Source organism: Nyctereutes procyonoides, unplaced genomic scaffold, assembly GCF_905146905.1.
Source record: "Nyctereutes procyonoides isolate TBG_1078 unplaced genomic scaffold, NYPRO_anot_genome, whole genome shotgun sequence".
Taxonomy (NCBI): domain Eukaryota; kingdom Metazoa; phylum Chordata; class Mammalia; order Carnivora; family Canidae; genus Nyctereutes; species Nyctereutes procyonoides.
Window position 1 is genome coordinate 33301591 of NW_026575159.1, and position 15007 is coordinate 33316597.

The 15007-nt window shown below is 54.7% G+C and overlaps 1 protein-coding gene across 8 annotated transcripts in view; it reads right to left on the bottom strand.

Annotated features, from left to right (window-relative positions):
- The window catches only part of ARHGAP39 (Rho GTPase activating protein 39), a 91077-nt gene that overhangs the window by 7451 nt on the left and 68619 nt on the right, over window positions 1-15007 (bottom strand). For 7 of the 8 annotated variants that reach the window (XM_055313895.1, XM_055313891.1, XM_055313894.1 and 4 more), the window contains exons 5-6: window positions 7427-8735; window positions 5687-6248 (exon numbers count right to left, since the gene is read on the bottom strand). In XM_055313895.1, coding sequence (XP_055169870.1) covers window positions 5687-6248; window positions 7427-8735 — 1871 coding nt within the window. Of the gene's footprint in view, window positions 1-5686; window positions 6249-7426; window positions 8736-12547; window positions 13280-15007 lie in introns of those variants that run through there. The other variant, XM_055313899.1, reaches the window with a different exon arrangement.

The window sequence follows — 15007 nt, forward strand, 5'->3', positions numbered from 1 at the left end:
ACCATTAAGTATGATGCTACCGGGGCACCTCGGTGGCTCAGCGGTTGAGCGTCTGCCTTTGACTTAGGTCGTGACCCCGGGGTTCTGGGATCGAGTCCCACATTGGGTTCCCCACAGGAAGCGTGCTTCTCCCTCTGCCTGCCTCTCTCTGTGTCTCTCATGAATAAATAAATCAAGCCTTAAAAAAAAAAAGTATGATGCTGGCTAGAGATGTTTTTTAATTGTGGTAAAATACAAACATAAAAATATAGCCATTTAACCATTTTTAAGTGTACAATTTAGTGGCATCTAGTATACTGTGTCATGCAGCCACATTTCTAAAATTCTTATATCACCACGAACAGAAACACTGCACCCATTAAGCAAAACTCCTCATTCCCCCTCCCCCAGCTCCTGGTAACCTCTAATCTTTCTCTCTATGAATTTGCTTACTTTAGATATTTCATAGAAGTTGAATTATACAGTGTTTGCCCTTTTGTATCTGCTTTTTTAACTTAGAATAACTTTTTCAAGGTTATTCCACGTTATAGCATGTATCAGAGCTTTATTCTTTTTTATGGCTGCAAAATATTCCACTTATCGATAGACCACATTTTGCTTATCCACGCATCTGCTGGACACCTGGGTTGTTTGCACTTTCCGGTTATTGTGAATAATGCTGCCATGGACATGGGTGTACAGGTATCTGAGTTCTCATTTTCCATTCTTTTGGGTGCTGTAGGGTCTTAAAAAATATTTGCCTTTTGTCCAGTTGAAGAGGGTCCCTTCTGTTCCTAGTTTGTTTAGGATTTTTATCAGGAATGGAAATGTTGGATTTTTGCCAAATGCTTTTTCTACACTTATTGGGATGATCACATAATCTTTCTTTTTTACTGGCGAATTACATGGATTGATTTTTTAGTGTGAAACCAATTTTTCATTCTTCAGATAAATCTCACTCAAGATACATTATCTTTTTTTATATATGGTTGGACTCCATTTGCTTAAGTAATGTTAACAATTTCTGTTCTATGTTCAGGAGGGATACTGTCTGTGTTTTTCATTTTTTTTTTGGTAATGTCCTTTTATAATTTTCGTATGGAATAAATTTGGAGATAGTCCCTCGATTTCAATTTTCTCAGCGACTTTGTAAAGAATTGCTATAATTGGTAAAATTCACCAGTGAAGCCATTTTGGCCTTTATTTTTCTTTGTGGGAAAGTTTTAAGTACCAATTCAATTTCCTTAATAGATACGTGGTTTTGGTTGTCTATTTCTTATGGAGTGATCTTTGGTAGTTTGTGTCTTTCAAGGAATCCATTTCCTCTAAACTGCCAAATATACTGGCATAAAGTTGTTCATAATATTTCCTTATTATCCTTTTGCATGTTGAATCTGTGGTGACATCATCTCTCATTCTTGATATTGGTGATTTATGTTTTCTTTTTGATCAGTCTGGCTAGAGATTTATCAATCTTATCAAAGAATTAGCTTTTTGTTTCACTGACTTTCTGCATTGTTTTTCTGTTTTCGCCTTCACTGATTTCTACTTAGATCTTCATTATTTTTGTTCTTCTGCTTGCTTTTGGTTTATTTTTTAAGTTTCTTAAAATAGGAACTGAGGCCCCTGATTTGAGATCTTATTTTAGAACACAGGTATTCACATGCTATGAATCTCCATCTAACAACTGCTGTGGCTGCATCCCACAGTTCATATGTTTTGTTTTCATTTTCTTTCAGTTCAAAATACTTCCTAATTTCCCCATAGCTTTTTATTTGATCCATGGGCTATTCAATAGTACGCTTTTAAAAAAGTTTCCAGGTACTTGGGGATTTTCCAGATATCTTTGTGTTACTGATTACTAAGTCAATTCTGTTGTGACTGGAGAATACACTTTCTATGATTTGCCTTCTTTACCATTTATTGAGACTTGTTCCATGGCCTGTCTTGAAAATGGCTGGGGTTGGAGTCCAAATGCTCTGGCCGAGAATCTATGCTCTTGCCTACTCTATGGTAGCTGCTTTGTTTCTTAAACAGACTTTCAAGCAGTCCTCTGTTTTCAGCTTCAAGACCACACACCTTCCAAACCTCTGCTAGAGAAAGCTGGCTCTACCCACTGTGGAGCTTTTAAGGTTTTGCTACCTGCTTCAGCTTCTGAGCTTTGTCACTGCTTGGGATCCACCCTTCTTGGTCTGAACAAGTCAGCTTCCCACCACTCGCTCCTGTACTTTTCAGCTTCCAAAACAGTGTTCGTTCTCTTTGTCCTTGTGGGAACCCTTATTTTTATTGTGGTAAAGTATACATAAAATATACATTTTATTGTGGTAAAATATACATCTGGTAAAAAGCACAAAATTTACCATTACAACCATATTTAATTATACAGGTCAGTGGCATTAAGTGCATTATTACTGTTGTGCAACTATCACCACACTCCATCTCCAAAACTTTTTCATCAAGCCAAATGGAAATTCTGTAGGCAATGAACAAGTCTCCAGCTGTCCCTGCTCTAGCACCTGGCACCCACCATTCTTTCTGTTTCTATGAATATGAATATTCTAGGGGCCTTGTATGAGTGGACTCACACAGTACTTTTTTGAATTGGCTTATTTCACTGAACATAATGTTCTCTGGTTTCATCCATGTTGTACATGTGTCAGAACTCCCTACATTTTTTTAGGCTGAATGATACTCCATTGTGTGGATGGACTAAATTTTATCTGTCTACTCATCCACTGACAAACACTTGAGCTGCTTCCACTTCTGGGCTGTTGTGAATATACTGCCATGAACCTGTACAAGTATCTATCTGTTCACGTCCCTGTTTTCAAATTTTTTTGGTATAAATCCAGAAGTGGAAGTGATGGGTCCTATGGTAATTCTATTTCCAGTTTTTTAGGAACTGTCAAACAGTCTTCCACAGTGGCTGCACCATTTCCCAAGCCCCTTCTCCTTCTTTAAAAAATTCCTTCCCAGGACACCTGGGTGGCTCAGCGGCTGAGCATCTGCCTTTGGCTCAGGGCATAATCCTGGAGTCCCGGGATCAAGTCCTGCATTGGGCTCCCCTCGAGGAGCCTGCTTCTCCTTCTGCCAGTGTGTCTCTCATGAATGAATGAATGAATGAATGAATGAATGAATGAACAAATAAATAAATATTAACTTCTGTGTTCATTTGGCAGGACATCGAGGTAGATTCCAAGTAAACATATGTGTTCCATCTGACACCTCTACGTGGAAACCTTACATCTTACTGAACACTTGAAGGGTGAAGGAAACTCCTTAGGGTCTGCACCATCCACAGTACTGCTGCGGGGAGCACATGGGGTAGCTGCCATCCGTGGTGTCTGCAGAAAGCTTGCGAGGGAAGGCCTGATGAGATGAGCTGTGAAAGCAGCCTGCTGGTGGCTGGCACAAAGGCGTGACCGTGTATGGGACAAGGTTAAGCTGGGGGTTAGCGGACAGGTGAACTAGGGTTCACTGGAGCCTTGGTCCCTTGTGATAGTGACCACACAGAAGATGTCACATATGTGCTGGAAGATGAAATCAAAGCTCCCTGAGGCCTGGGCAGCACGGTTCAGGGTGCAGTGCCACTCGTGAGCTGGGCTCAGTGACCCTGAGAGGCTGCAATTTTCCTTCCGCAAGCACAGGCTCCATCCTTGTGGGCTGATGGGACCTGCCTTCCTGAACACCAGCCAGCAGCATGCCTGTTCCTGATGTGCCCGTGGGAGGGAACACCGGCCTCTCCACTGGCTCTGCGCTGAGCACAACCTAGAACAGATGCCCACCCAGCAATGGTCCTGGGGTTGTTTTCTGGCTGGAAGGCAGCCCTGTATTATACACGTGAGATCAGATCCCAGAGCCTAGAAGCAGGCTCCTGTTGGTGGGACCACAGAGACCCAATCTCCTTTTGTGGGCTGAGACCACGTGGGCCTCCCTCAGTGTGGGCAGATGTTCAGAGCCACACACGTCCAACTGACCACCCATTCCTCATACACGCCATGCCGGTCCCCGTAGTGCAGACACTAGGAGGAAAGCCCACAAACCTCTGTGCCATGAGGAGTGTCCTGCTTGGCTCCGCACGGTGCCTGAGCTCAAGCTCCCCACAGGAGCCCCAGCGTGCTGGCAGGAATGGCCTCAGGAGCCTCTGGCCTTGTCCATTCACTGCTCACTCACCTTGTCACTTGGCAAGTGCTCCCTGAGCCCCCAGGGGCTGTGTGTTGAGCAGTAGAGACACACCTCAAGGCCTCTGTGGAACAGGCTGAACCATGAAGCTAATGGGGGTTCACCTCCTCCTGGAAAGGCCCAGGAAGACCGAGGCCGACTGAGGCCACCCACCAGCTTGCATGTTCTGCACATGGGGGAAACCACCTGGGACACCCTCTGCCGTGTTCAGTGACCCTGCTTAAAAAACCACATGCCTCAATTAAGGGCGCCCGGCGGCTCCGCTGGGTGAGCATCCATCTGTGGGTTTCAGCTCTGGTCACGATCTCATGGGTCATGAGATCAGGTCCTCACTGGGCGCCTCCTAGCAGAGCCTGCCTGAGGATTCTCCCCCTCTGCCCCTCCCCTCCTCAGCTGTCTCCCTCTTTCTCTCAAAATAAATAAACAAATCTTAAAACAAACAAACAAAAAAAACGACTGAAAATCCCATGACTTCTAAGATCCAGCCCCTTCATGGCTGATGGGCTGACGGTGCGTGTACTGGACACACCTTCCCTAGGACTCCCCCTGCCGGGGCAGCTGCAGCCCCATCACTGTGTGCACACACCCGGCTCCACACACCCAGGTTGGGGCAACGCCCTGGACAGACCAACACAGACAGTCACTCCCAACGAGGAGTCCACAGCACCTGAGCCAGAGAATGTGCGTGTGCATGTATGTGCACACGTGTGTATTGAGATGCTGGTTCCAGGGCGATGCCTTGTGAATGCCCACGACTGGGTGGTGGACAGCCTGCTGCAGGAGCAGGTGTTGCCCGTGGCCCCAGGCTCGGGCTCTCCCCGCCTGGCACCATCTAGAAGCAGGACCAGGGCCCTGAGTCCTCCCCGAAGGAGACCAGGTATGGGGCCAGACAAACCTGATGCACGGCCCTCAGGCGCCCTTGGCAGAATGTGGCTGCTTCCACACCTGACTTCTCGGGATGACTCAGGGCCAGGCCAGCTTGCAGCGCCCCGATGGCCTGCCAGTCTTGCTAGACCTGGTGCTGGGTCAACGCATCCCTGGTCACCAGAGCAGCTCCTCCCTGCTCGCAGGAGCCCCGCTCCAAGGCCCTCCTGTCTCTTCCCCACCCAGGACAGATGGCACCAGCCTGCCTGGGGTGACCACCCCACCAGGCCATAGTATGGCTGAAACACAGTTAGTACACAGGCCTGACTGTGGCCTCCCTGCCTTTGTCCGGTGGAGTGACCAGGTCCGGAGGCCTTAGCAGAGTGGGCATCAGCTGGCTGACCCATGGAGGCCAGCCCTCATCCAGCCCCCTCCTCCCTGAACTGTTGGCCTGTGGCCGCGGACCCTAGTCCAGGACTGCCTGTCATTCTTCCCAGTGGGGACCTAGAACGTGGCGCTCAGAGGATGCGCGTGTCTGCATGGAGGTGCCGAGCCTGCCTGCACCAACCTGCCCAGCGCAGACCAGGAAGCTCTTGCCACAGCCCTGCCCTGAGCCGGTGGCAGAGCCGGGATGCGAGAGGTCTGGTGCCCCGGGCCTTACCTTTGGTGTCGTTGACGGGGTCCATGTGCCGGTAGATGTAGCCCTCCAGGTAGGAGTGGAATTTGGGTGTGGGTGGGAAGAAGGCCAAGCAGATGGCCATGAGCTCCCAGCCGCGGGCTAGGCTCTCGAGGCGGAAGTTCTCTGTGGTCTGCCGGCACAGCTGGATATAGAGCTCGTCCCGCAGCCCCTGCACGCTCCAGCCCTTGGTGGCGATCTCCAGGGCCACATGCAGGGGGTCGGCCTTGGCGCGCCGGTCGCCCATGTACATCTGGATCAGTTTGAAGATCTCACAGGCCTCCTTCTTCACATGGCGGTCGCTGGTCACGATCATGGGTTTCTTGATGGACTCACTGCTCCAGGCCAGCATATTGGCGATGGACACCTTCCGTCGGAAGAGGCCCTGCGTGTGTGTGTTGAAGTGCTTGGAGGCCCAGTTCTCGATGTCAGTCTCCGAGGACGGCTTACGCAGTGTGAAGGTGGGGAACACGCAGCTGGCGCTGGGCATCACACTGCGGGCCTGCCGGCTACTCTCAAACTGGGCGCAGGAGCCAAGGTCCTCAGACTAGGAAGGAAGAGGGGCCATGAGGGGCTGTGGGCTCCGCGTCACCCAGCCAGGAGAGGGGTATGGCCTCCCCTGCTGGCCGTGAGCTTAGGGCCTCCCCTGGGTCTACCCACCTCATAGACACACGCTGCGTCCTCCCACGAAGGCAGGGGAGGGGACCACAGAGGCCCTCTTCCAACCTTTACCCTGAGGAGTAAGAAGTGCCCTCCCTATTCCTGCAAATGAGGGATACTAGTGGCGGTGGTGGTGGGCATCCAGGACAGGTCTGGGGTGGGAGGATGCCAGGGAACACCGTCCCCACTGGTGCTACACGGCTGTCTCCATGTGGGGTGGTGGCAGGTACTGACTGGTCCACGACCCTGCCCTTCCCTCCCTGTCAGAGCCTTCCCTGCCACCAGAGATCCCCATGTGGGGCCGTGGGCGGAGTGAGGTTGGGCCGCGCCGTCCCCTTCCACAAGGCGTTTGTCCCAAGCCTCCCTCCCTGCCTCCCTCAGGGCCTCAGCAGAGCTGCCCAAGGCGTCACCGACCGGCCCTTTGTTTTCTCAGCCTGGACAGAAGCGCTGCTCTGAGCTCTCCAGCCTGCGCAGGCATTTGGCAGGGACAACGGCCTCCCAAGGCCACCCTGGGCAGGTCTTCCCCGGCGGGGTCAGGAGCCCAACCCCAGGAGGCCCTCTGGCCACTGCAGGCTCTCAGCAGGTGACAGGGCAGACCCTCAGCCTTAGCTTCACGTGGCAGACTGGTGTGAGAGGTCAGCGGGCAGGAGGGAGGAGGGGGCACTAGGATGCTGGCCTCCAGCACGTGACCCAGACCGAGATGCACGTGAATCGGAGGGGCGGCCGATGCCCAACCTGGTGCTGACCCAAGAGGACAAGCAGGCCAGGCTCCTGTGTGGCTCCAGCTGCAGCACGAGGTTCCGCCCCCTCCTGGCTGCAGAAGGGCTCTGGGGACCCCTGACACACCTGCAGGGCACCTCGCCCGGGAGCCCGGTCACAGACGGGAGGCCAGAGGCTCAGCGGCCCCGAGGTCGGGGGCTGCCCCCCCCCGCCCCCCGCCCCCCCTGCGTCCGTGGCCCGGATGGCGTCAGGGTGGGGCCTCTGAGCCCCCGGTGACTGGCCAGCACGCGCCCGGCCTCGGCCCCGGCCCCCCGCCACCCCAGGAGCCCAGCAGCACCTCCCTACCTGCGAGGGGTGAAGGTAGGGCTCTGGCGAGGCCAGGTTGGTCTGCACCGAGACGCTCTTCTCGAGGAGGATCTGGGGGAAGGCCAGTCTCTCCAAGGCGCCCCTCTGCCAGTGCTTGCTCTCCTGCTGCGCCAGGGCCTCGTCCTCGCTGAAGGCGCGCACCACAGGCCCGGGCATGGGCAGCGGCACGGCCCCGTCGCTCTCGTAGCCCGAGCCGTCCTGCTGGGAGTCCCAGCTGCCCCGCTGCTTCATGTGGAAGTGGGCCTGCTGCGCCTCCCAGGCCAGGCGCGCCTGTGCCAGGAATGGCTCGGCCTCGGCCGTCTTGCCCTCGGCTCGCTTCCCAGCGCCCAGGCCGGGCCCGCACGGCGCCCGGTCCTCGGCCAGCGGCTGCTCGCCCAGGACGTCGTGGTCCCCGGGGCCATCGGCGGGGCCGTGGCACAGAGACGGGTTCCTGCTTTTCCTCTTGCGTGTGCCCGGCGAGTAGCCGCCGGAGGACATGGTGTCCTGCTGGCTGGACCAGGACATGGCATCGTCCTGCGCAGCCCGCAGCTCCGCCCCCTCCATGCTGCTGTAGTCCCCTGGGGGGGCCCCTGGGCGCAGGCCGCGCAGCGGGCAGGGCCCGGGCTGCAGGGGCAGCGAGCCGCCGCTGGGGCTGGCCACGAACCTGGGCCTCGGGCTGGCCCGCAGCTTGGGGCTGGCGCCCGCCTGCTCCACATATACCAGCTGCCGCACGTACTCCTTGCCCGCGGGGCTGTACTCCAGGCTCAGGAAGCGCTCGGGGCACTTCTGGCGGGTGAGCACCAGCTGCTGGTAGGGCGACACGGGGCCCTGCTTGGGGGACGGTGGGAAGGCGGTGGGCTTGCGGCCCGGGGACCGCTGCGGTGAGCCGGCTGGGTAGGCGCCGGCCTCGTACTGCACGTCCATGGGGGGTTCGTCGTAGATGGGCGCCTGGTACTCCACGGGGGGTTCCTCGTACAGCGGGGGCTCGTAGGCGTAGCGCGGGGACGACGGCTGCGAGTCGCCGGCGGCCTTGCGCGGCTGTGCCAGCAGTGGGGAGCAGCTCCCCAGCTCGGCCCTCTTCAGGAAGGGTGATGGCCTCCGCTCGGGGAAGAACACGGGGCCGTCAGGCTCCGGCGCAAACGGCTGCAGGCTGGGTGAGTGCGGCCCCCCCGACGGCCGGCGGGCGCGGCCGGCCTGGCCCTCCAGGGCATAGCCGTTGCCCTGCGATGCCAGGAAGCTGGGCTCCCGGTCGGCGACCTTGATGAGCATGCGCTCCTTGGTGCCCGAGTTCCACCGAAGCGAGGAGGTCCTGCGGGGACAGGCGCGGGTCACTCGCTGGGTGGGGACAGGTGCAGCTGCGCCAAGCCACCAGCCCGATCCCTCCACTCACCGGCCCGGGCCCCACAGCGTCTGGCGTCAGGGCCCAAGAGGCCCGACAGCCACTGGGAGCTCCCTGTAAGTGGCCTGGGCACCCTGCCCCGCGGGGCCCGACACCTGGGCGGCGCAGCCTGCAGTTGCTGCTCTCCCGTCCTCACGCAGCCCTGCAGCCTCCCGGGGGGCCTCCTGCCCAGGCCGCGTGCCCTCGGCCCGCCACCCCCACCCCGGGGCCCGTCCTGACACTCCCTGCGTGGGGGGCTCTGCTCTGGTCACCCCAGCACGAGGCACATAACTAGTTCTACAAGAGCCAGAGGCCCGACTCCGGAGTCGATCTGAATTCCCCACAGGCCCCACTCCTGGTCCCGCACCCGCCTGTGGCCCCTCAACCTCTGCTTCTCAACCACGGAGGGGCCTGCGAGCTCCAAGGCAGACTCCCTGCCCGAGACTCTGCCCTCACACACACACAACACTCGGCCCCTGGGCACAGGTGGAAAACTGCTTTCCAGAGCAAAGATGGAAAAACTGCTTTTCAGAGCAAAATTGAGGGGAACATCCAGAGATTTCCCTCCCCCTCCTCACGTCCAGTGGCCCAGTTATCAACCCCCCCAGAGTGGTGCACTCGTTACAGCCGATGACCCTACAGGTCCACGGCCACGAGGCTTCCTCGCCGCCCGGCGCCCTGCTCGGCGAGGGCTCCCCCGGGGGCTGGGCCTCTGTGGGTCTGCACATGTCCTGGCACTGGGGGGTCACACAGACGGTTTTGCGGCCCCGGACCCTCCGCGCTGACTGCCCCCCCCGCCCCTCGACCCCTCATCTGCCTCCACAGTGTCGCCGTCCCCAGAACGTCGTGGACCCGGAGTCACACAGGCGGGCATCTGTGACCCCCTGACGCGTGCCGAGCCTCCCCCACGTGGTCCCCGCACGAGCTCCTGTCCTCTGAGCGCTGTGGGTCGGCCCGCGGTTCATCTGTCCACCTGCCCACGGGCGTCTGGCTGCTTCCGGACGATCGTGAACAGAGTTGCTACGCACATCCACATTCGGGTCCTGCGGGGATGGGGTCTCCACCTCTTCAGGGTAACCGCCGGGACGAGGTGCCGCATCACGTGGTCAGAGCACATTCAGTTCTGTGAGAAATCTCCCAACCGTCCCGCGAAGCGCCGCCGCCTCTGCTCTCCGGCCCTGGTCCGCACCAGTGCCTGGCGCCTCCAGAGTTTGGCTCTGCTCGCAGGTGTGTCATGGGATCTCGTGTCTTCGTTTGCATTTCCCTGATGACACAGGATGCGGAGCATTGTTCATGAGCGTCTTCGCCATCTGTGTGTTGTCTTGGCTGAGGCGTCCGTTAGGGTCTCTGGCCACTCTTAAACTGCGTTGTTTCCTCACTGTCGAGGGTCACGAGCTCTGCATATTTTAGATAACAGTCCTTTATCACATGTAGCTTTCGCAAATACTTTGTCCTGTTTTCTCATTCTCTTATCACTGTCTTTTGCAGAGCACAAATTTTTTATTTGATTCTTTTTAAAGATTTTATTTATTTATTCATGAGACACAGGCAGAGGGAGAAGCAGGCTCCCTGTGGGGAACCCGATGCGGGATTCGATCCCAGGACCCTGGGATCACAACCTGAGCCGAAGGCAGACGCTCAACCCCTGAGCCCTCCAGGTGTCCCAAAATTTTTGATTTTAATGAAGTCCAGCTGACCAATTATTTTTCATGGATGAGCCTTTAATACTGTATCTAAATATCACTGTCACACCCAAGGTGTCCTACATTTTTTCCCATGTCATCTTCTATGAGTAAGTTTTGTGTTTTACATTTGGTCTGTGATCTGTTTTGAGCTAATTTTTCTGAAGAGTGTAAAAAGTGTGTCTTCATTTTACATGTGGATGTTCAGTTGTTCCAGCTCTATTTAGTGAAAAGACCATCTTTGCTCCACTGAATTGCCTTTGCCCCATGTCAAAATCAATTGATTATGTTTTACGGGTCTATTTCTTGGCTCTCTTTTGTTCCATTGATCTATTTGTCTATTCTTTGCCAATACCACATTGTCTTCATTATGGTAGCTTTATAGTTAATCTTCAAATTGAGTAGTATTAGTCCTCCAACTTTGTTCTCCTTGAATAGTGTGTTTGGTATTCTGGATCTTATGCCTTTCCACAGAAGTTTTAGAATGAGTTTGCTGATATCCACAGAATAACTTGCTGGGATTTTGACTGAAGTTGCACTGAATCTACGGAGTAAGTTGGGAAGAACTGACATCTTGACAATATTGAATCTTCCTGTCCATGAACATGAGATGTCTCGCCACTTATTTAGCTCTTTGATATCTTTCATTAGAGTTTTGTACTTCTCCTCACTTAGGTTTTGTACATAGTTAGATTTATACCTATGTATTTCATTTTGGGGGGTGCTAACGTAAATGGTATTAATTTCAAATGCTACTTGTTCATCGTTTGTACGTAGGAAAGCAACTGACTTGTAAACTTACCTTGTATCCTTCAAACTTGCCATAATTACTTATCGGTTTTAGAATTTTTTGTCCATTCTTTGGGATTTTCTACATAGACAATTTTAGACTGAGATTCGGGTGAAAAACTGAAGAGGTCATTTGAGGCTCTGGATTTATTTTTGTTTCTGACAGGCAGCTGAGGAGAGGGCAGACAGCTTGACTTTCACCTAGGACTAAGCTGACTGGAAATCAGGCTTAGGTCTGAGGGCCGGTCTACTTACGGCTCATCCTCCTCCTCAGTATAGCCTTTCAGGAGTCCAAGTGGGAACATGGAATGGTAACTAAGGCTCCTTTTTGTGGCCTCTCAACTCTGATGTTTGGAGCCATGGAACCACCCAGTGATCAGCTCAGCTTCTCAGCCTCTCAACTGTCAGGAGGGAGAGGCAGTACCACGTGTGGCTGGGCTGCACTGGTCCCTCCTCAGCCCTCAAGTCTTCACTCCTTCGTAGATCTCTGACGACTTCAAGATGATCTTCCCTGTTTTGTTCTCTGTGTGCAGGCTGGTCTCAGATAACTCACTGCTGCAAAAGTGGAAATCCAAAGTTTCTTAAACCAGTTCTATAGTTTTCCACCTCTGCCTCTGTCCTCTGATTGGTGCTGGCCCTTTCTGGAGAAGGCCAGAACTTCCCACTACTGGGGCTGGGAGAGGCAGGCCTCAGAGAACGAGGGCCGATGCAGTGAGACAGGGGTTGAGAGCGTGAGGGTCCATGGCAGCTGGGAGGAAGCCTACTCCAACATACCAGGTATGTGCCCCACTCAGTGCAGCCAGGACCCGACCCTGCCCGTGACAGTGATGCCCAGCAGCTTGGCCTCACTGTCCTGAGGAGAAATCAGAGAGTGATAGGACTTGGGATGCAGGCTCCCACTCCTGGCAACTCTTCTCCTGGTTGCTGGAGGCAGAGTGAAGGGTTGCAGTTAATTTGCTAGGGGCCAGCAAACCCTCACGACTGGCCTCAGAATCCATAAATCTTGGACTAGACTCCAGCTCCCTGTTGCTCCCTGGCTGTGGGCTTGGGGAAATCACTTACCATCTCTGACTCAGTGTCCTCACTCATTCTTATGAGGATTAAGTCCCATACTGTGCATATGATAAAGTCCTTAGCTCAGTACTGACACACAGGAAACACTCAGCAAGCACGAAGCATTACTTTTGCACTTTTTTTTACGGCTCGGCAGATAGTGATCCAGCCCTGGTACCAGGGCCCTGCAGGGGCTGTGAGGTAAAGAATGATCCTTGCCTGGTGAAGGGTGCTGAGGGCTGTGGCTCACGAAGGCACCCTGTGGCCTGTCAGTTGTGGGCGATCAAGACTGTGCTGTGGGATGAGGAGGGTGGGAAAGACAGGCCAAGAGCACGTGAGAGGCCTTCTGGTCAGATGACACATGTGTTCCAGGACCCGAGAGCAGTTCCATCTAGTCAGGGTGGAAATGAGAGACCGAGGCAGGAGAAAGGCAGACCCGTGGCCTTGCCCTCCACCATAAAAATAATGCCCCTGGGCTGAGGGGCAACGCCCAGCACTGCAGCATACGTGTGCACTAAGCACCCCTCCTGAAGTCTCTTTTTCCATTGCCAAGTCAGGCCTGAGGCCCATGCAGGCACCTCTGAGTCATAGACTCCAAGTCACAGCTGGAAAGATGGGCCCCAGGGCCCAGAGGTGGCCCTTGGTCACGGAGAGTAAGAGCCTAGAAGCCAAGAGGGGCCTACCCCCGATGGGCTTCACTGTGCAGGCAGCCTCTGCGGGCGTCCTCAGGCCAGGCCCTTCTACAGCCCCAAACGCTGTCTCCACCTGACCCCACTGCTCTACTCTTCTTCTGGAAGCCCTCTTTGAAGCCCTACACCCAGTTTCCAGGCCCTGCTGTCTGTCTCTTGTTCGTCTCCCACCTCTGACCACTGAGTGGCCAGACGACCCAGCTGCCCGTGGCCAGCCTTTCTACCCGGTCTGACCTCCCTGGCCGGCCCTCAGACCTGTCTCCTTATGGTTCCCCAAACCCAGGAAGCCTGTCCTCACCCGTTCCTTGATCCCCCATCACTCTACTAGCAGACAGTCACCACTTGTCTCTAAATAAAATGGTTGCTTATCTGGTTGTCCGGTGACAATTTATTTATTTATTTTTTAATTTTTTATTTATTTATGATAGTCAGAGAGAGAGAGAGAGAGAGAGAGGCAGAGACATAAGCAGAGGGAGAAGCAGGCTCCATGCACCGGGAGCCTGATGTGGGATTCGATCCAGGGTCTCCAGGATCGCGCCCTGGGCCAAAGGCAGGCGCCAAACTACTGCGCCACCCAGGGATCCCTCCGGTGACTCTTTAAAACCACGAGGGAAGGAACAAAACCCTTCATGCACTGGGAAATGCTGGAAGCAGGCAGGGCAGAGGCGGGTGTTGGGAATGTGCAGGAGCAGAGAGAGAGGAAACTCCACTCAGCTTGGAGAGCTTCTCCACGGCCTCTTTCCAAAGGGAGAATGGCAAGCACCGCACAGGACCAGAGCCGGAGGAGCTGCTCTGGCTCCACCTCCTCGGGGCCTCGGCTGCCACGTATGCAGATCCTGAGCCTCAGTAACGACGCTGAGTGGAACTCAGAGAGCCTTGCTCATGTGGACAAGAAATTGTACGTCTGACGTTCTATATGCAACACAACTTAAGGGCCCCTGTATGCAACACAATCAGCTGATTGGGCATCTGCCTTCAGCTCAAGTCATGGTCCCAGGGTCCTGGGATCGAGCCCCACATGGGGCTCCCTGCTCAGTGGGGAGCCTGCTTCTCCCTCTCCCCTCACCCCTGAGATAAAGAAAATCTTTAAAAAGAAAAAAATGAAAAACAGCTTGAACTATGCAGCCCCCCAACTGCCCCGTAGATGCACCTCTGTGCCTGGGCTGGAAGGGCCGTCCACCAGGCATCCCATCGTTGCCCTGCCCTGCTCGGGGTCCTGAGCAGCAATACCACCTTGGTTGGGCGACACAAGCCTCCCTGGACAAACTCCTTCTTGCTCCCCCTTCTCCTCACAGACCCTGCTCACAGTGTGGTGGGGAGAGTCTCCTCCCTCATCTTTCCATAAACTTTAGCTTCCTGTTCTTCCCATGCTGGCTGGGTGAGTGCCTCTATTCCTAAAACTGCAACATGTTGTTCTCATATCCAGCTCAGGTGGCACCCAGGACAGCAGGGCCAGGGCTGCAACAGGCCACCAAAGACCAGGTGGGCACATGCATCCTACAGGGTGGGGGGACTCTGACAGAGACCACTAAAGCACTGCCCAACCCCCAGGGAATACCAAGTCAGAGGGCCTGCCCCGGCCTGCGGGGGCACTGAGGGCTTACCAGCCATCTGACCCCACTTTACTGAAGCGCACATGGAAGCAAGGCTACAAAACACACCCACGGTCACACCCCCTGACAGGTGGGCCCAGGTCAGCTCAGGTTCCATTCCATATCAACAAACCCAGTCAGCACTACCAAGATCGATCTTGGAACCAACTGAGCAAGCCACCAAAGGCCCCTCAGGTCTTCAAGTTCCTCCCCAGTGCTGGTATTACTCCTGTTGGTCTGTGCTAAGGGCACCTAGGCCACCCAGAGGCACAGCACCCCACCTGGACCTACAACTTGGCTGAGGACAGCTCCCACCCAGTCTGATAGATGCTGCATCCCAGGATCTGTCATCTCTGGAACCTTGCAATACCCTGCAGGGCCAACCCAGGACTAAGGGA